The 20,436-nt window shown below is 45.0% G+C and overlaps 1 protein-coding gene and 1 pseudogene across 1 annotated transcript; both read right to left on the bottom strand.

The window, feature by feature from the left end:
* Window positions 1-5,407: 5,407 nt before the first annotated feature.
* LOC101774645 (ethylene-responsive transcription factor ERF018) lies at window positions 5,408-6,076 on the bottom strand. Its single transcript, XM_004973553.1, has one exon. It carries the CDS (start codon window positions 6,074-6,076, stop codon window positions 5,408-5,410), a length of 669 nt encoding a protein of 222 aa, XP_004973610.1.
* A 13,023-nt stretch (window positions 6,077-19,099) lies between these two features.
* LOC101763036 lies at window positions 19,100-20,130 on the bottom strand (annotated as a pseudogene).
* Window positions 20,131-20,436: the final 306 nt, after the last annotated feature.

Below are 20,436 nucleotides of genomic sequence, written 5' to 3'. Positions count from 1 at the left end.
TTCTGTTTGAACCAACATGTTGTTTATATAATTGCAATTAATTGAGATCTAATATGTGTATATTTTACATGTTTTATCTTACTTTTTTTAATCAACATTTAGAATGTACTACTTCAACATTATATTTTTAAATATACATGTTCAATTTTAGATATATTTTTCAACATTTCGCATAAATGTTAGAATAATTTATTAGAAATATTGACTTTGATTTCACATATGGTTGAATCAAGATTAAGAAAATGCTGAAACCTACAAATACACAAAATCATAGTCCAATAAACATGATTCATTACGTTGCCCCAGTCCCAGAAGGTCATCTCATGCATGTCCTTATGCACTCGCATTTACGCTACAAGGGTATAATAATCTCTACTCGATACTACTACAAAAATCAGTAGGGATAGTAGTGTTGATTAGCTTAGGATTCATTACATGTACTCCCTCCATCCCAAATTATATGTTGTTTTAGCATTTTCAGGTTCATAATTTTTGCTATGCACCCAGATATACACTGTGTCTAGATACATAGTAAAAGTTATGAATCTAGAAATACCAAAAATGACCTACAATTTGGAACAGAGTAAACAGAGTAAGTACTTTAATTTGAAGTGAAAGGTAACATGGTAGGGCTGAATACATCTCTAAGAATATATAGTCGACCACTAAATATAAATGCCATCTATAGGTGCCATATTAGAGCATCCAATGAGATGGAGTCAACCACCATCTGTAAGAAAGATCCAGAAATATGCACATCATCCAAGTACGTATAGCATAATAGACAATATGTCAAAGGCATCAAATACAACGCATTCTTCAAAGTTAATATGGGTCCGTCCACATGTCATCAACTTTATGTCATGTAAGAGCAAGTATACGAAGGTCATATAGTTAAGCGGGCTGTAGAAGTTGCAACATCAGATTGGCGCTAGGGTGGAGGAGAGAGATTAAAAGCGGGATGCAAACTACAGCCAGCTGAGACACGCCTCTAAGAAATTTTATGAGACTGTGGGCCATTTATTAGTGGTGTAGTATACATTAGTAGCCAATTGTTATATGGGTGGGCTATTATTAGATTGACTATACGCGACATGCATGTTACTGCTCCCTCCATTCTCCTTTGATAGACCTATTTCATCTTAGCACATTGACCAAGGAGAATGAACCCTACTTATCATCTAGTAATGAATCATGTCATTATGTACTCCTCGTTATCATATACATGCACCTTGGTATCAATGTCATCATATACATATGCACCAATTATTTTTCTAGAGAAGTTACTGTGCACTGGGATTGAACAACCATCTATGTCAAACTTGAGACAACAACTCAAATAGAACTATCAAAAGAGAAAAAAAAAATCAATTTTGCAAATAGGAATGGAGGAAGTAGTATAAAGCCAACAGCTGGCTAAATTATTAGTCGTGCTACTAAGCAAAATGCTGATGTAAGCAAGCTTATAGCAGCCGAGCTGGCACATATATAGATTTCATTCATAATAAATGAAGTGCCGCATAAAATTGGTGGTATGGCAATAAAATTTTGGGTGGAGATAGATAGAGAGGGGGGGGGGGTTTGTCTATATAAAATTAGGTATACATTATTTAATTGCTCTAATCCCGTGCATCACAAGTAAATACTATGGACAGTTTATAAAACTACAACATATTGGAGGAGATTGTTTCATGTCAACTCAAAGCTCTAGATGATACCTATTGGTGGACCGAATGTCATGTCCTCCGAATTGAACACGCGTCAACATGTAATAGGGGCACTAAATGATTCGTGCATCTTGGATTAAAGGAGTAGTTGTCATGGATATTCTCTCCTCAATGTATATACCATGGAAGTTAGGTGACCGCTCCCTTCATCCTGAAATATCTCCCTCTGTCCTAAAAGAAATAAATCATTCTCTGTGATTTAAAATTTATTCCATAATTCCTACCTTATTAACTTAAAATAGTTTGATTGGGACAAAATTAGAATCTCTTATATTCTAGGACAGAGGGACTATACCTTATTAATCATTATTAATAAGAGGCATCCTAATGGAGTGTTTGGCTTGAGAAATCAAACAAACTGATAATTTTGGTACGTCACACGATGGCATCATGATGATGATGGAGGTATAACACAATATTATTCATCACCATTTCTTTATTTCCTCGAGCGGACTAAGAGAGTGTTTGGTCCCTATCACATTGAATGTTTAGATGCTAATTAGGAGTATTAAATATAGGTTAATTACAAAACCAATTGCATAAAATGAAGGCTAATTCGCGAGACGAATCTATTAAGCCTAATTAGTTCTTGATTTGACCATGTGATGCTACAGTAAATATGTGCTAATTATGGATTAATTAGGCTTAATAGATTGGTCTCACGAATTAGCCACGGCTTATACAATTAGTTTTATAATTAGTTCACATTTAGTCCTTCTAATTGGTATCCAAACATCCGATGTGATCCGAACTAAAAATTAGTCCATGGATCAAAACATCCTCTAAACAAATGGAGTAAGTTCAACAGAATCAGGAATTATTCAGCCTCGCCTCCCTTCCTTCCTCCTCCGTCCCTCGAACCAACATGGATGTACGGCACGGCACATGCCTTTTCTCTCACTTTCCGCTAGATTCTGGCCTTGCTTCTGTGATGGAGAGCATATTGTATATTTAATTTCCACACACCAGCCATCAGTTCCTCATGCGATATAGGGTCATATCCGCTTTGCATATAGGGATTTATATTGATCTGGGGCATGGTCCGGCGGCGTGCACTGTTTCGTTATAGTTTATCATATGCAAGATCCATTATGAACCAAGCACTTGGCGCCTTTTGCATTAACAAAACCTAATCTCCCTGATCGAAGCAGTCCGTTAAATTTTTGCAGGCTTGCTGGCCCTAGCATGCGTGCTCTTCTAGTGCAGCTTTGCATATCCCTTTATTTTGGCCTTTCATCTTTGGAGTACAATACTGCATCAGCCACTGACATCGTGGGCGCAATAATCGATCTGTTGATCAACGCGCAGGCTAGTAGGTCAGGCTCAAGGCATGGTGATGTATCGGTTAATGCATGGATTAAACTACTAACGGTACGTCAGTACTAGCTTAGACTAGTAGTACAGGCCATGTGTCGCCATGATGTGTGCTTTAGCAAACAATTTGAAGACACCAAAAGAGCACGCTTTGCACGCCAGGTTTGCGATTATAAAACTGCAGATTTCATTACCAGTAATAAACAAGAGAATAGGACGGACAGGTCTCTTGAAACTTAAGATATACGAAGATGCTAGTCCCAAATAAAAAGCGAGTGATGGCACATGCATCGCCTCATTTGGACAGAGGCGCGTCACTTGCTTGAGTATTAATTACTTTCCTCGAACAATTCCATGCACCTGATGATAAGCTTTGTCCATTACCGAGAGTACACAACAAAGGGTACGCAACTTCAAATATTCCCGTCACCGCCTTACACACACATGATATGACTATAAAATCCCTTCTCAATTTATGCTAGCTAACCACCCTCTCATGGTCTCTCGCCATCATCCTCTCTGATGCCTCACAAGTCACAACGCAGCCATAATATAAGCCCATGAGAGACTACTACTGCGCTAAGGATTGACAGCTTGAATTCCAGTCCTCCACAACATCTTTCTTGGACTCTACAATCAGCCCTGTGCCCTTGACCACCTCTAGATAGTCTAAATTTTGCCAGTTACGACTAGCCCTGTTAATTGGGTTGTAACCCATGTTGTAACCACACCAATCTATTCTCATAAGAAAATAAATATAACCCACCCTAAACCAAACCTCCACTATCACACACCACACCACCCCAAACTTACCATTGCATAAGTTATACAAATTACTTGCCAAATATGGTTACAACCCAATAAGAAACCCATTAGGTACCCAATAAAAACCCATTAGTTAACTTTTTTTTTTGAGTTTGTATGTGACTCTCAACGTGGGGCCCACATGTAAGTCTAGCCATACTACTTTGCACAAAGTAGCGGACTGTCAAGCTAATTCATCTGCAACAAGTTTCGGTCAATTCATCCAAAATTTTAAGGTGTGAACATGAGGTTTTAGTTTTAGGGTCCGACTCTTGACGCGGGCCCCACATGTAAGTCCAGCCGTACTACTTTGCATACAGTAGCGGACTGTTAAACTAATTCATCTGTAACAAGTTTCGATCAATTTATCCAAAATTTTAAGGTGTGAACGCGAGGTTTTATTTTTAGGGTCCGACTCTTGATAGATGAGGCTCCAAGCTTTTGGGTTCTTAATGGGTCTCAACCCACGGGTTGAGAGTCTTTTAGATCCAAAAATAATACCACACACCCCAAACACCTTCCAAACTATTTATTTGTAAAACCCAAACCAAACCAAACCATCTAGCAGGCCAACTCATTATAAACCAATTCAAATGAACTTATTATATAAACCAAACCATTAAAACCAATAAACCCAACCCAATTAACAGGGCTAGTTACGACAAGGTTACCGCAGATCTTCTTGGTGGACAAAATTTGATCAATTTTTATTTTTTTTTCCCTAAATTTCAGCTGTTAATCAAATTTGTTGGCCAATAAATAAAATTTTGTGCTAACCACGCCCTCTCAGGGTCTCTCTCATCCTCTCCGGTGCCTCACAGGTCGCAACGCAACCATGACTATATTGCGCTAAGGAATGACTGCTTGGATAACCCACCCCCTCTAACATCTCCTTGGACTCTACAGATCAATCTGCCATGAGTGTGGATGATTCTTTTTGTCAACATTTGGCAAGTTACTAGTTACCACTGTGGCACATATCTTCTTCTTGGTATGTTCAATTAGAGTAAATTAGACAAACTTTGATCTACTTGTATTTTTCTTTTCTAAATGTCAGTCATGTTTCATAAAAAAAACAAACTTGTTGCTTGCCAATAAAATTGTATTGGCTCCCTCTGTTTTTTTTTAACTTCAACGACTAAAAACATTACAACACACGCACATATTAACACGATTAACCTAGTTTCACCGATTCACACTAACTTAAGCCACCGCCATCAAAATGCGATGATGATCCTGCATCCATGAATGATGCGAGAACAATCTTCAAGGAAATTAAATAAATCAAAATTTTGGAAATTCTCGATTTCTTAAAAGACTTCAGCTCGAGCATCTTACCTCAGTGCTTGCAACAATGAAGTCTAATAATAATCCAGATGTGTATATATCCATGTTTGTGTACTCCATGTATACATGTATAGTGCATATACTAAAAATAGTAACTATTTTAATTTAAGGAACTACCTCTTGGTGTGGGACATGGTAGAGTCATCATAAAGTCGATTGAACTCCATCCACCAGGGCAAAACCTTCTCAATTCTCATAGGCCTTTGTTACCGCCGTCAGAATCTCCAAAGATCATCTGAGATGAATGTATGATCATCATCGCCGTCGATCATCATATCCTGTGACGGCTCTCCACTCGGCGGCATCACTGGGTGCGGGGAACCGTACATGAAATCATCCAAGGCCGGAACAATATGATGAGCATTAGTCCCCGCCGCCGGCATTGACGGCAATGTATCCATGAAAGACCAATCAAGCGCGTCGTCACCGCCGGCGAGGGAAGCTCCACTACCGTAAGTGGATGGCTGTGACAAGGCCGTCCTGTCAGTGCTTGCTCGTCCCCCCGGGGTGGTAGCTTGCTGCGACGGCGACGACGCGAGCGGGCTCGCCGGCTGGTTGGCGTGCCTGACTGCTTCGGCCTGGATCTGCTCAGGCGTCAGCAGCGCGCCGGGGACGTGCCGGACGTTGGGTGGGGACTCCGGGAAGTTGAGCGACCCGGCGCGGGAGCCCCGGAGGCAAACGGCGGCGGCGTCGAAGGCGCGCGCCGCCTTCTCGGCGGACTCGTAGGAGCCCAGCCAGATCCTCTCGCGGCTGTTGGGCATCCGGATCTCCGACACCCACCGGCCCCATTTCCGCAGGCGCACGCCCTTGTAGCGCCGCTCCGCCGCTGGCCGCGGCGAGCCCTCGCCGTCGCTGCGGCTTGCTCCACCGGCGCCATCATCCATGCTCTCCCTCGTGGTGTGTGTGCGTGGAACACTGGAACGGCTCGCCAATTAAGCTTGATTTAGAGCTAGTGATCGATCGAGTGGAAGAAGCTTGGACCAACCGAGAGGGATTTATACTACATGGAAGACGCGGGGGCGATGACTTAATCCTCCGTGTGTGCGACCAATGGATAACACGACGAAGTTGATGGTCAACCTCGCCATGGGGGAGAGGGGAGGGGAAGAGGAAGGAGGTTGATGGGTGCATCAGGTAGTTTTTTTTTTTTGAAACACGCATCAGGTAGTTTGGTACGGAGAATTAGAATATTCTACATCTCTATCAATGTGACTCCATTTTGACGAGCACGTTGCGAAAATGCAAGTGGGTGGCTGATGCAATAGTATATATTCCATCCATTCCAAATTATAAGTCATTCCAACTTTCGTGGAGAGTCAAATCATTTTATGTTTGATCAAAATTATAGAGAGGATCACAAATATTTATTGCACCGAATAGATATACTATGAAAATATATTTAATGAAGAAACTAATGGTACTTATTTGGTATCATGAATGTTAGTACTTTATTATATAAATTTGGTCAAACTTGAGATGCTTTGACTCTCCAAAAAGTTGGAATGATTTATAATTTGGAATGGAGGGAGCAGCAGGTATGTGCCTTTTGTTGTTTTGTCCCAGCTGAGTGAAGCCACGGTGATCTTTCAGATCTAAAATAAAGTCAGATCTGTGGATAATGATATTCTAGGATACACATGCGCTACTTGGGCTTCATTTCTTTATGATCTGCAAGTATAGCCAGAAGTGCTATTGGAAAAAGAAAAAAAGTGCAAGCAGTTACTGAATAATTTTGTGCATATTGTGCATGTGAGCAACCTGAGCTAGATCTGGAACTTGCAAAGAAACTCATGTAAAGGTACATTTACTACGCTAAAAAAAATACTAATAGGAAGTAGGATATTGTGATGAACCCATGTGTGTGTGTGTCCAGTAACCAGTAATATTAGAATAAGTTTGGAGTGCACATGGAGATTCATTTCATGTGGCAACTTCATCAGGGCTCAGGGGGTAGAATCAGTCAAACTCTGATATCCCAATTACTTCTCCCTGATGGCAGCAAGTCTAAATGAGCTTATTTTCTTTGGCACTGGATGCCGTGCAGAATCTAGGAATATATCATCTGATGAGCTTTTTGCAGTAATAAAGTCTGTAAGAATCTTTGGTGAGATCATTTAAACGTGGTCTGACAGACAAGGGATCGAGAGGCGGCCTGGAGCGAGTGTGGGACGCCGGCCATGCTCAAACAGTTGGCTGGATTCGAAGAACACACCCTCCATCCTCCTAGTCCTAGATGCCACGACAAGAACATTTCTGTCTGTCAAGTCTTTAATTAGTTTCCAAAACGGGATCTAGATGAGTTTTTGGGAATATAGTTGGCTAGTAAACGTTCCTTTAAGCAAGTGATGAGCAATAATATCCGGTTCTATTGTTCGTAGGAGACATGATACAGTAGCCGAAAGTGATGAGCACACAAGTCCTTGTTTGTGTACAGTAATCAATAACGTTGTAATAATGAAGTTTGGAGTGCATATAGCAACTTCATCAGGGAAAGAGACAGTCAAACTCTGAGATCAGTTGCTTCCCGCTGATGGCACCAAGTCCAATGAGTTTATTTGTCTTTGGCAGTGCACTGGGTGCTGTGCAAAATCTAGGAACATCATCTGGTGAGCTCGTTTCCAGTAATAAAGTTTGCAAGAGTTTTTGGAGATCATCGCCATGGATAGCTTTGTCAGGAATGGATGGAGAAGCAAAAATAGACTTTATTTTTGATTTCTTCGTATTGTTTGCATGCTATTTCTTTAACTTGTGTGATTAGCTGATGTGCTGAGAACACGCAGAGGCTGGATATTTAGCCATTTTCTAAAAAAAGCCGATCAAGTTAAACGTGGTCTGACAGAGGAGGGAGAGGCTTGGATCGGCCACGGGACGCCATGCCAAAACAGTTGGCTGGATTCAAAGAACACATCCTGATCAGCCCTCCCAGATTCCACACAAGAACATTTCTCGATCTGTCACTTTGTCAAGTCTTTAATTTGGTGTAGTCGCTTAGCACTGCGGGGATAATTGCTGGCTGTGTGGTGGTTTTGTGGCCATTTTAATAGACTGTGTTCCATGCTCGGGGCCCGGGCTTGCATTGGGTAGGATTGTGCAGGCTCATGGCCATTTGTCCCACATGGCCATTTTCCCAGCATACGGTCGAACAAAGAATTTTTTGTAAAAACTCGGTTTCCTAGGACTTTTTTTAAAGATACAGTAAATGTTGCCTAATATATTATGAGGAATAAAATTATCTGCATCATAAGATACACATAGCAAAATTATGTATATTATGTAAACACAGAGGAAATAAAATCAGCATTTCTTTAAATTCCTAATGAGGAAATATCACTTTCCTTCACTATCTGGAGACTTCATGATGGAAGTGTTTCTAAATGGGCCAGTGGAGTTGGTCATGTTCTAGCAAGGGCAATCAAAATGAAAAAAAAAAAAGCGTCTTTGTCCTACCGTAGGTTACGTTGGATTGTTTGGCTTCTGCTTGTGGTTTGATTACTTTTGAAACATTATGCCGGCCGGTATCACACATGCCAAACCAAAATAAAACATACTGGAATAATCAATCGTGCACTTTTCTATTGCTCACATTGACATTGTGCGTGTCCTGATCAAAGCACTCAGCATCTTTGTTCCCATAGGCTGGCTAGGTTAAAAATAATGAGTATATACCCTAGGTAAATTGACTGCATGCGACAGTGTGACACCACCGGCAAAGTGCGCTTATCTGGAAAGTAAATCACCATCTCAGACATGTTTCATACTACCTAATTAAGGAAAGTACGACGACCACCAACAGCTAGACTTTCTAAGAGTTACTTCTTTTCAAATTGTAGGTCCTTTTTCGTTTTTCTAGGTTCATAGATATTATTATGCATCTAGATATACACTATATCTAGATGCATAATAATATCTATGCAACTAGAAAAGTCAAAACGATCTACAATTTGGAACGGAAGGAGTAAGTCGCTTTCCTTGTAATCAAAGAATCCAGTCCTCTGCTGGTCTTGTGTGTCGTGAAATGGAGTGGGTGTCACCAGGGAGCTCCTCCATGTGGTTCTTAGCCTAACGTTTCATAGTTAAGTAAACTTTAGTTTAAATGTCTATAGTGCCATGCATATATGACTTTAACCTAAAGGAGGATGCATGCCGCAGGCCCCGGGCTACAATCCCAAGCTCAAACCACACCAAGGTGGAAGATTGGCCTACCGCTAGTCTCTTAATTATATGCACCTATAAGGCCATGTATTTTGGGGCCTTGCCGCGGTGGTTTCGTTCTTTGCCACTTTGTTAGACATTTTTTTTTCTTGCTGGTGGTGTTTGTGTAGCTTCTTGTAGTTATAGTTGTTGATGTGTCGTTGCAGTCCTATTTGTGATTTTTTTTGTTTGTTTGAGAACAGTCTTATTTGTGAATATAATAGAGCGAGAGTTGTTAGAAAAATAAGGGTAGGTGAAGAAGTTGTCCTTTAACTGATTTTCATAAAACATAGAGAACGAAGTCTAGAAGGAAAGAAAGAGCTGTATCTCCAAATTTGAATTCATAAAATTTTCCAAAACTTTCTTGGAAGTGCATACCCAAATCATATGAAAAAAGAATGCCTAAAAAATCAGATGTAAAGAGCTAACCTATTTAACCTGCTATAAGTCTAGTTGATGGCTTCATGAAGACAGGATGTTGCTGGCCTAATAGTTAAATGGAGGATGAATTCTTAGTGGGGGCAGTTTTTGTTGTTGTACGAACTTAAATCTAGCTGCACACATATGCAGGGTGCAAAGATAATTCAGTCAATGCTGAGACCAGTGACCGGCTAGCTGCCTCTGCACCAGCATGCACGGTTCATGCGCGACAGCAAAAAAGCTTCTGTCTCCCACTTTGGCCTTAAGTACTAGTTAACTCACGAGCACACACTACACACTTACACAAGTATATATGTTCATTCCCTGTCACATACCAAATCGTGTCGGATAAATCAAAGATATCACAGTAACAGAAAGACGTTGTTTGGTGCAACACCTTTTCTTACAGTGCATTGTTTAGAAAGAAAAGTTCAGGTCCGTATCATGCCTACTGTAGTTGCCTGAAAAAACAAAAATTCAAAAGCCACCATGCAACAATCATGCGCAAAAGGATTTGTATTCCACCTTCGCTTCTCAGTTGCCACCATAATTTTGACAACCTTATGTTGTCATGCATAAAAGAAATTATAGTTCTGTAATGGAAAGATTATTAGGATTGAGTAAAATGTGCTCTAGGTTAACTTGTTTTGGATTCTTGTTTAGGACCATAAATTCTGCAAGTGAGCATCCGGGACCTTTTCAAGTGACTCAGGCCTTGTTTAGTTCCACCCAAACTCCCAATTTTGACACTATGCAAAAAGAAGATTCTCCGTCACATCAAACTTGCGGTACATGTATGGAGTACTAAATGTAGACGAAATCAAAAACTAATTGCACAGTTTTGTTGTACTTTGCGAGACGAATCTTTTGAGCCTAATCAGTCAATATTTGGACAATAATTCACAAATACAAACGAAATGCTACAGTGTGCTACAGTGCTACAACAGTAATTCTGGACACCCAAATTCAAGGCAACTAAACAAGGCCTCACTACTGGATCTGGATTCTCACTTAAGTGGAACCTCTTAAAAGTTTGAATGACCTAGATGTTCACTTTGCATTAAGAGTTTATAAATTAAACCTAGAGAATGTAGAAAAAGTTAAAAAAAAACCAGCGCACTTTACTCTTAGGACGTACAACTTTTTTGCTGGTGTTTTAATAATGTCCACACAATGGTATCAATGTTAGGAACTATATAGTATAACATCAGGTTTTTTGAGCCGAACCTTCGAAAAGTGGATCTTGAGATTGGCAAAACCATTTATATAGGTGTACCGTTATCAATAAGCATGTCCATGCCACTGAAAGATAGTGCTATTCCTAGAATAAATTAAAAAAATTACCGTTGTCAATAAGCGTGTCTCCTGCCACTGAAAGATAGTGCTATTCCTAGAATAAATTTAAAAAATTACGAGCATTCATACTGAGCCGAGTACTCAAACACAAGTAGATAAATCCATCGTAAGGAACCTAACCAGCCCAGCTCATTAGTGGAACATTTACTTTGTTGAAGCTTGTGTGTGGGTGACGGAGTTTATCTTTCTCGATTGCATTGCTATGCATAAAGAATATTATTTAGAAGTAGTCCATCCGTTTAAAAATATTAGATATTTTAGTCTAAGTCAACTATTCCAACTTTGATAAAAAAAAATGATCAAGCAACTACAACATCGACTTAGTTTTATTAAATATACTATAAAATATATCTTAACAGTTTTTTTACTGAAGTTAGCCGAGGAAGCCTGTATTCCAGACTTATTTAATTTGTTCCCACGGGGAGTCGAATCCAGACCTGCTGGATGCTACTCAGGTGCTCTAACCACTAGGCTAGAGACTATTTCGCATATATCTTAACAATTAATGGTGCATTTATTTGGTATGGTAGATCTTGTATATTTTTCTATAACGATACTATTCTTTCAGTAGTAGCTAGGCAACGTGTCCGTCGACACGCTAGTAGTGACTTCTCGAGATGGCCAATCTTGAGATCTGCCGGTTCAACCCATAGTCATGCATGCAAGGTTGTATGAGTGTATTTATAGAGGAGAGTGTGTGTATATACGAGGGTCTATTTCTTTAAAAAAGTCGAGACTTAAAATCAGCCGTTATAATAAGCAAAGCTACAAGTGTTTCGCGGGCCTTACGTGGGGTGTGCCTCGTGGGCCGTGGGCCGCGCGCTCGCGAAGCTGCAAATAAAAAGGCACTAATTTGATTCACAGTTCAGTTAGCTTTCTCTTTGGTAAAAGCTGTAATTTTCTTTTTCCATTTTTAGAGTGCGCGGCCGGTACTGTCTTGCTTTTACCAAAGAAGGGACACTAATTTGATTCACACTTCAGTTAGCAACATACGAATGTTATTAAGGGGGTGTTTGGGAGGCATGGGCTAAATTTTAACCCCTGTCACATCGGATGTTTGGACACTAATTAGGAGTATTAAACATAGACTAATTACAAAACTAATTGCACAACCCCTAGGCTAAATCGCGAGACGAATCTATTAAACCTAATTAGTCCATGATTTGACAATGTGGTGCTACAGTAACCATTCACTGATGATGGATTAATTAGGCTTAATAGGTTCGTCTCGCGATTTAGCCCAGGGGTTCTGCTATTAGTTTTATAATTAGCTCATGTTTAGTCCTCCTAATTAGCATTCGAACATCCGATGTGACAGGGCTAAACTTTAGCCCCTGCTATCCAAACACCCCCTAAGTTGTCCAATTAATCGCAATCAATCGCCTTTATCGGTTCCCTACCACCGATAATGCTCACCGATTCGATTTGGTCAACTAGCCTGCTGGTCGTCCAATTAATCGTCGACTAATCATGATGATTAGTCGTCCGATGAGGGAGGGGACGACTAGGTTGAACCAACTCTGAGCTTGGTGTTTTGGGCTGACGACTTAACTCATTAGATTTTAGATCCATCTCAGTCTCCTACCTGACTACCGAGTCCGAGCGAACCACCTCCTGCCCGTGCGTGAGCTTGCTCCCGAATCCGCCACCGCCGAATCCCGTTTCTGCCATGGCCATGCCCTGGTCTGCTGCCGGATCCCATCCCTTCGAGTTCTGCACCTATCTGCCCGCGTCCGTCCCTACCTTGGGTGCCCACGAGACTGGAGGCGTAGCCGGCTGACATCACGGCCTATGTGGAGGGTCGTTTCGGTGTTGAGCCAAGGTCCTTCCTCGTTCACCCACACCACCAGGAAGATTTCCTCATAGTCTTCCGGGATGCCGATGCCATGCTCCGTGTGCTTCATGCCCCGCTCTCGGAGGAAGCATTCAAGGTCGTGTTCCGGCGTTGGTGCCGTGAGGCATGGGCCAGCGTCGCCTCCATGGAATACAGGCTCCAGGTCGGCATTGTGGGGGTGCCAGTTCACCATTGATTGCAGAGCACAGTGCAAGAGATTCTAGGCTCTTCTTGCAACATCATTGCTTTGGCTCCAGAGATTGAGTCTAAAGCAAATCTAAAGGAATTCAAGGTAACAATAGGCTGCATCCACCCTGATCTTCTTCCCTTGGAGAAGGTCATGATCACACCAATCCCAGCAATCCACCCCTCGTACCAGCCTTGCCTACGCTATTGTGCCATCATCAACATCCTGGACGTGCAGGAGGCACGGACACCACCGGCCGATTCCTTGACTTCCGCTGGCGGTGCTTCAACCCAGGGTGCTGCCCATGGAGGTGGCGGGGGTGGCCATAGGGGCGCCGACCCGCCACCACCTCTGCAACCGCCGAGCAATGCACCGGGTCGGTTCATGAGGGCTACTTCTTCCACGAGCGGCCATGGCTACAGTGGCAGGTGCTAGTTGATGGGCACACCGGTGGTGCCAGCCCAGCCCCTGCTGCCCCTAGATCGGGTTCCTTCCCACTCTAGGGCCTACAGGGGATTCATGCACCAGCACCTACGGCCAAGTGACTCCGTCAAGCCAACCTCTCCACCTTAGCACCTCTGTTCCACCCACTAGCCTCTGCTGCTTCGCGCCCATCCTCCGCGTTCATGTCACGCCCCTCTACCGGGTCTTTACTCCCCGAATCTTCGACCCATGCGCAAGCTGCTTCTATTGGGGGGAGCACACCCACATCTGCACCCTCCTCCAGTAGGCTGCTCGATGTCCATGACCTAGACCTTGGGGTGGAGACTGCGCAAGTCCTGGAGCGAGGTCCCGACCCAATGCTCTGGGAGGCCAACCTCCCCCACCACGAGGTGCACGGTTGGGACGCTGGTGCCTCGCCTAGGGCACCCAGCCGGGTGTGGTTTGCGTCAAGAGACATCTCGGTTCGGTTGGTGTTCAATCGCCTTGAACTTTTGAAGGAGCTACTCCCAGGGCACACTGCTCTCCCGGTCGCGGAGCGACTGTTGATGGGTGGCCCGGCCCTCGAGACTGTACGCTTCCCGGATATCACCCTCTCAGAAGGGGCTCTATCAGAAGATCCGTCATCGCCCACTAGGTCACTTTTGGTCGGGTCTCCATCGGGTGAGGGGTTTCCGGCGGCCACACAGGAGCTTGGATCACTAGAGACGTTGGTGGCTGTGGCTCCAACTGCCATGGCTACCCCTTCAACGCCAGTGGTGGACCTAACCAATGTCACCACAACAAGGGGCTCCTCTCTCGGTAGCTTACATGCCCTGGTCATTGAATTCTGTGCCTCAGTGTGTACGAGCGCCCAGCCTCCTGTCATCCCCGCAAAGCTGAGGGTACACCGCGTGAAGATCCCGCCCCAAGGATGACGCTCCGCCGCAGTAGTCGCACTGCTGTGCTTTCCAAAGGACGTGGCATTAACCCGGTGGCTGCAGGACAAAATGTAATCATGCGTCGGTTGGGGCTGGTTAGACGGGATGAGGCTCCAGATACAGCCTCGTTCAAGGAGTATATTCGCTTGTTTGCTTTTGGTCTTTCGGATGCACACTGTCTCGCTATCCGGGAGCCGTTTGGGCACATGGTCAACACGTCTGGACAGGCGTGTGTTTTGGAGGATGAGGACTTCATGGAGGCTGCGAAGGAGCTGTTCCAGGACAAGTTTGCGAGCGCAGCTGCTCGGCAGGCCTGATCCGGCCGATTCTACTTGGTCGCTTTTCTTTTGATTTTCAGCCATGAATGAAAATCTTGTAAATTGGAATGTATGTGGGTTAAACCGGCGCGCTAGGTGCAAAACAGTTAAAGAGCTAGTCAGGTCAGAAAAAGTTTCTATCCTATGCCTTCAAGAGACTAAGCTTAATGATGTAAATAAGACCTTCATGCTGGATATGTTAGGATTGAATTTTGATTACGTGGCCCTTTCGGTTGTTCACACTCAGGGTGGAATTTTGGTCGCTTGGGATGTGAATGTTTGGGACATCTCTAACCCTGTGCTGGGGTCGCACTCTATCATAGTCTTGGTCATTCTGTGATGCGCTCCAAGGCAATCCTGGCGGCTCACAACGATTTACGACCGCCAGGAGGATGAACACAAGGTACCCTTCCTTCAGGAACTAAAATCCGTTAGAACATCAATCACTTACCCATGGATCTTATGCGGTGACTTTAACCTAATCTACCAGGCAGTGGACAAAAACAATAATAGGTTGTCAAGGAGGATGATGGGTCGCTTCCGGAGGTTCCTTGATGACCTTGAACTAAAAGAGCTACACCTCCACGGTCGACTCTTCACTTGGAGTAATGAGCATTTGCACCCTACCTGGAACGTATTGACAAAATCTTTATCTCAATTGACTGGGAGGCCCTTTTCCCATGCTGCTTCCTGCAGGCTCTTGCGACACGATGCTCTAACCACGCCCCTTTGCTACTACGATTTGATGATGGCTTCCACCTGAAATGTCACTTTCGGTTTGAAGCCATTTGGCCGCAATTCGAGGGGTTCCTGGACACGGTCAAGGAGGCTTGGGACGGACCATGGCCGGTTATAGACCCCCCTGCGCACCGTCGACCACTTACTAAGGGAGAGTGCAAAAAGCCTTAAGAGATGGAGTGCGAAAGCGGTCGGGAGCATTTGCACACCAATTCAGGTCACCAAAGAGGTCATCTTTCAACTTGAGTTGGCATAGGACCACTGGTCGCTTTCTCAGGCAGAGCAGTCGTTGAGGCGCTTCCTGAAGATACGATACCTAGACCTCACCTTCCTGGAGTGCACTATAGCGCGACAGCGCTCAGTATGCGATGGTTGCACGAGGGGGACGCTAACACCAAGTTTTTCCACTTACACACGAACCATCGTCGCCGCCTGAACCACATTGTCTCGCTGGAGGTCGACGGTCACACTGGGGTCGATGAAAATGAAAAGGCCGACGCGTCATTTAGTTACTTTGATAAAATTCTGGGGTCGAGTCATGATAGATCATGAGTGTTGGACTTTTAGGCGCTGGGCATGCCACAGCTGGACCTATCTGTCTTGGGTCACCCTTTTACTGAAACCAAAATATGGGATGTCATCAGAGAATTGCCAATGGATAAAGCCCCGGGTCCTGACGGATTCACAGGTCATTTCTACCAGTCGGCCTGGCCTATCATTAAGAGCGACTTGGTCAGAGCTTTCAACGCTCTATCTTCGATGGATAGCAGGAGCTTCCATCACTTGAATGATGCACTGCTAGCTCTCCTGCCCAATAAAATCGACCCAACTACCCTAGGAGACTATCGCCCCATCAGCCTCATTCATAGCTTTGGCAAAATGTTGTCTAAAGCCTTGGCAAACCGCTTCGCCCTATACGTACACATGCTCATCTCGCCTAACCAATGCGCTTTCATCAAGGGTCACCACATACAAAATAACTTTCGCTATGTCCATGGTACGACAAAGGCCTTGGCAGCAAAGAAAATCCCGAGGGTCTTATTTAAGATAGACCTAGCCAAAGCTTTTGACTCCGTTGACTGGATTTTTCTGCTAGAGCTTATCTCGGCCATAGGTTGTCCGAGGACTTGGACAGATTGGATCTCGGTCATCCTCTCTACGACCAGCACCAAATACTTATGAATGGTGTTCCCGGAATAAGAATCTGCCACGGTCGGGGTCTAAGGCAAGGGGACCCGCTCTCACCAATGTTATTTGTTCTCATCATGGAATGCTTCAACGCAATGATCAACCTAGCTGACAATCGTGGTCTGTTTCAATCCTTGGGTCACTCCGGGATCAAGCACTGCGCCTCCGTTTACGTGGATGATGTGGTCATTTTTCTATCACTGGTCGAGCATGATTTGGTTTTGACAAGGGAGATCTTGGCATGCTTCGTAAAGGCTTCGGGGCTCGCGGCAAACTACACCAAGAGCAACATTTTTCTGATCAGATGTTCCGAGGAGCACATTGCGTTATCTAAAGATGTGCTATGCTGCCAGATCTTAGAGTTTACGTGCACTTACCTAGGAGTGCCTCTTTCAATTCACAAGCTACGTAAGGCAGCTATGTAGCCTTTGGTCAACAAGGTCGCTGGTCGCATTCTAGCTTGGAAGGGGAGGCTTCTTAACAGGAGTGGTCGCTTAGTGCTTGCAAAATCTACATTAAGTGCCATTCCAGTGCACATTTCCATGGCAATCACAGTGTCTCCATGGGCTATCAAAGCCATCAACACCTTAATCAGAGGGTTCCTCTAGAGTGGCACGGAGGTCACTTCGGGTGGAAAATGTGCGGTCGCTTGGATCAATGTCTGCTGCCAAAGGAGCTTGGAGGGCTTGGCATACCAAATTTCCAACTTATGGGGATGGCCCTGCGTATGAGCTGGCTTTGGCTTGAACGGGTCGATATGTCACGAACCTGGATTTGTCTTCCTTTCACAACTAACAAGCTAACGAAGGCCTTCTTTGATGCTTCCATCTCGGTACATATGGGCAATGGAGAGGTTGTGCTCTTCTGGATGGACAACTGGATCAACGGATGCTCCATTCGCTCGCTGGCCCCAAATCTATGGGCGGCAGTTCTAGTGCGCACTAGCCGATCGAGATTCGTAAGGGACGGTCTCACAAATCGAGCGTGGGTGCGTGACATCACACATGCTTTTACTGTCCAGGTGGTTTTGCAATACCTCAGGATATGGGACCTCCTTCTTGGATGGTCCTTGAGTCAGGTTCCGGATAGGTTCATATGGCGCTGGTCGAGTATGGGGGAGTTCACGACGGCCTCCACGTACCGTGCTATTTTTCAGGGTCGCATCGAAATGCTAGGCGCCACTCAACTTTGGAAGGTTCAAGCGCTAGGAAAATGCTATTTTTTCGGTTGGCTGGTGCTACACGGTTGCTGCTGGACCTCCCACAGGTTGCGACGGCACGGTCTGTGAGATAGAGATGATTGCGCCCTATGTGCCCAAGAGGTCGAAAACCATGGACCATTTGCTCACAGGTTGTGCTCATAGTAGAGAAACGTGGTTCAAGGTCCTTCGCTATGTTCAACTCCAGGCGCTAACCCCATTGCGGGAGGAACCCTTTGTTGAATGGTGGCTGCGAGCTAGGAAGAGAATCGCCAAGACGCAATGAAAATGTTTTGATTCGCTTGTATGGCTCCACGCTTGGTCGTTGTGGAAAGAACGGAATAGGAGAATCCATGAGCGGGTAGCCTTACAGCCGGTCACTTTGGCCCCTTTGGTACTGGACGAGGCGAAGCTTTGGGTGCAGGCGGGCTTTCTAGGAATAAGGTCGCTACTAGGTCCTTTGCAGTTATAGTTTCCCTTTCATATCCCCTTCCTTTTCTTTTCTCTCCATGTTGCTTTCTCTTTAGGTGATCTGTTATTTTTTCCCTCTTCTTTGTGCTCTTGGTCTGTAACCAACAGTTGTAACAAACGTTGAAAAATGTGCTTTGCACGTTCTAAAAAAACCTATTCCTCTACACTGGCCGGCCGTCTGCCATATTCAACCCCTGCCATGGCCGTCCGCTCAAAGCTATACTGGATAGCGAAGATGAGTTCCTTCTTTGATGGTGAGTGAAAAAATGTATCTCCTATTGCTCTTCATCCTCGAGCTTCATATTGCTCTCTTGTTTGCTCATTTGCTCGGCGCTTACGCCTCACAGTAATTGATGGCTTACTATTAATTTCAACATCTGTGTACTCAATACTCGTAATCTCAGGTGAGAAGTGACCAACTAGGCAACTGTATAGTATATATACATCCTTTGTGTAAGGGTATTTACGCTGGACGACTAGGTACCGACTAGGCTCAACTAATCAGTCTTATCGATGACTAATCATGATTAGTCAACTTATCGGTGGTCTTGCGATTATACGATTTGAAAACATTAATACGAATGGCCGGCATGATGCACAATCATGCATTTAAATAGAGAGAAGCTACGATGAACATGTCAATCAATTACTTGGTGTCGGCAAAGCTACACCCCTATCCCCTGAGCACCTCCTCGATGACGCCATCCAGCCTTGCCGCCATCTCCGGCATCATGTGGTTACTCCAGTCCCCGACCACCCCCTTCCTGAAGTAACTACTGTTCTCTATCCTCATCAAGCCCTTGGTGACCATGGCCCCGATCCTGTTCTTTGGCACGCTCTGCTTCCTCTTCAGGCTACACAGCTCGGCTATGGCGCGCGCGTGGCACGCCGGCCGCCTCCTCCGCCGCCGAGAATGGGCACCCCATGAACTCCGCCATCGTCCTCAGGCTGCCCACCGTGTCACGCAACAACACCTCGTACCGGAGGCAGAGCACGTGCCCCGGCCGCCGCCTGCTCACCTCCCAGTACTCACGGGCGTGCTCCCACTACGGGCCCAGCCCGCACTGGCCCCAGTAGTACCGCTCGAACGCCTCCTCAAAGCTGCCTCCACCGTCGGCCGTCGGCAGAGAAGGCTGGAAGCGGGCTTCCAGCTGCATGTGGGACTCGAAGTGCCACAGGGTGACCAGCGTGTCCTTGGGGTCCCGGGTGATGTACACGATCCAGCAGGGAGTAGGTCAGGTGCGTGCTGAGGAGACGTGGCGCTGTGTTGCCGTCGTCGACGTCATCGAGGAACTGCAGGGTGTCGATGAACTTGACGAGGTCGTGGGAGGTGGTAGAGAGGAGCGGGTGGCCAGCGGCGCCGCCGTCGAGCGGCGAGTGCGCGGTCCTGCGCAAGGTGGTGAAGGCGAGGGCCTTGAGCTAGGTGGTGCCGGTCTTGGGGAAGCTTGCAAGGAGGATGTCGGTGGGGCGGCTCTCGAAGGCGGCGTGGACTCTCTGGAGGAGTAGCAGGGTGCTGTCGGGGATCCAGAACCCGCGGTACTGGTGGATGCCTAGGAACGCGGGGCAGTGTGGCCCTTTGGGAAGGGAGGCGACGATCTCGGGGGTTAAGGTGAGCTCGTCACCCTCGCTCGCCACCGTGGCTTCTTCTTTGCCGAATCGGTTGCAGGACATCGCCATGGTACTATGGTAGTATGCTACGGCTATGGAAAGATAGCAAGAAAATATGTCTTGGGATGAAGCATGGCTGCGCACCACTTATCTCATCCATCAAAGAGATCTCTGTCAAGTAGTCGCGTGTCATGTCAATAGCCATCATCAATTAAACCGATAAAGAAGTTCAGGCATGCATTAATTCGACAACCGTTTGCAAAGGACTATTATCTTCCTACTAACATTTCCGCTATTTTTTTAGATTGCAGATTTATTTGCAGCTAATTTTTAGTATTTCAAATTCTCACCAACTCCTGTGAGGCTGTGACCCCC

Source organism: Setaria italica, chromosome VI (assembly GCF_000263155.2).
Source record: "Setaria italica strain Yugu1 chromosome VI, Setaria_italica_v2.0, whole genome shotgun sequence".
NCBI classification, from domain to species: domain Eukaryota; kingdom Viridiplantae; phylum Streptophyta; class Magnoliopsida; order Poales; family Poaceae; genus Setaria; species Setaria italica.
Note: the sequence above shows the minus strand (reverse complement) of the source record. Positions and strands in the feature narration are given on the sequence as shown.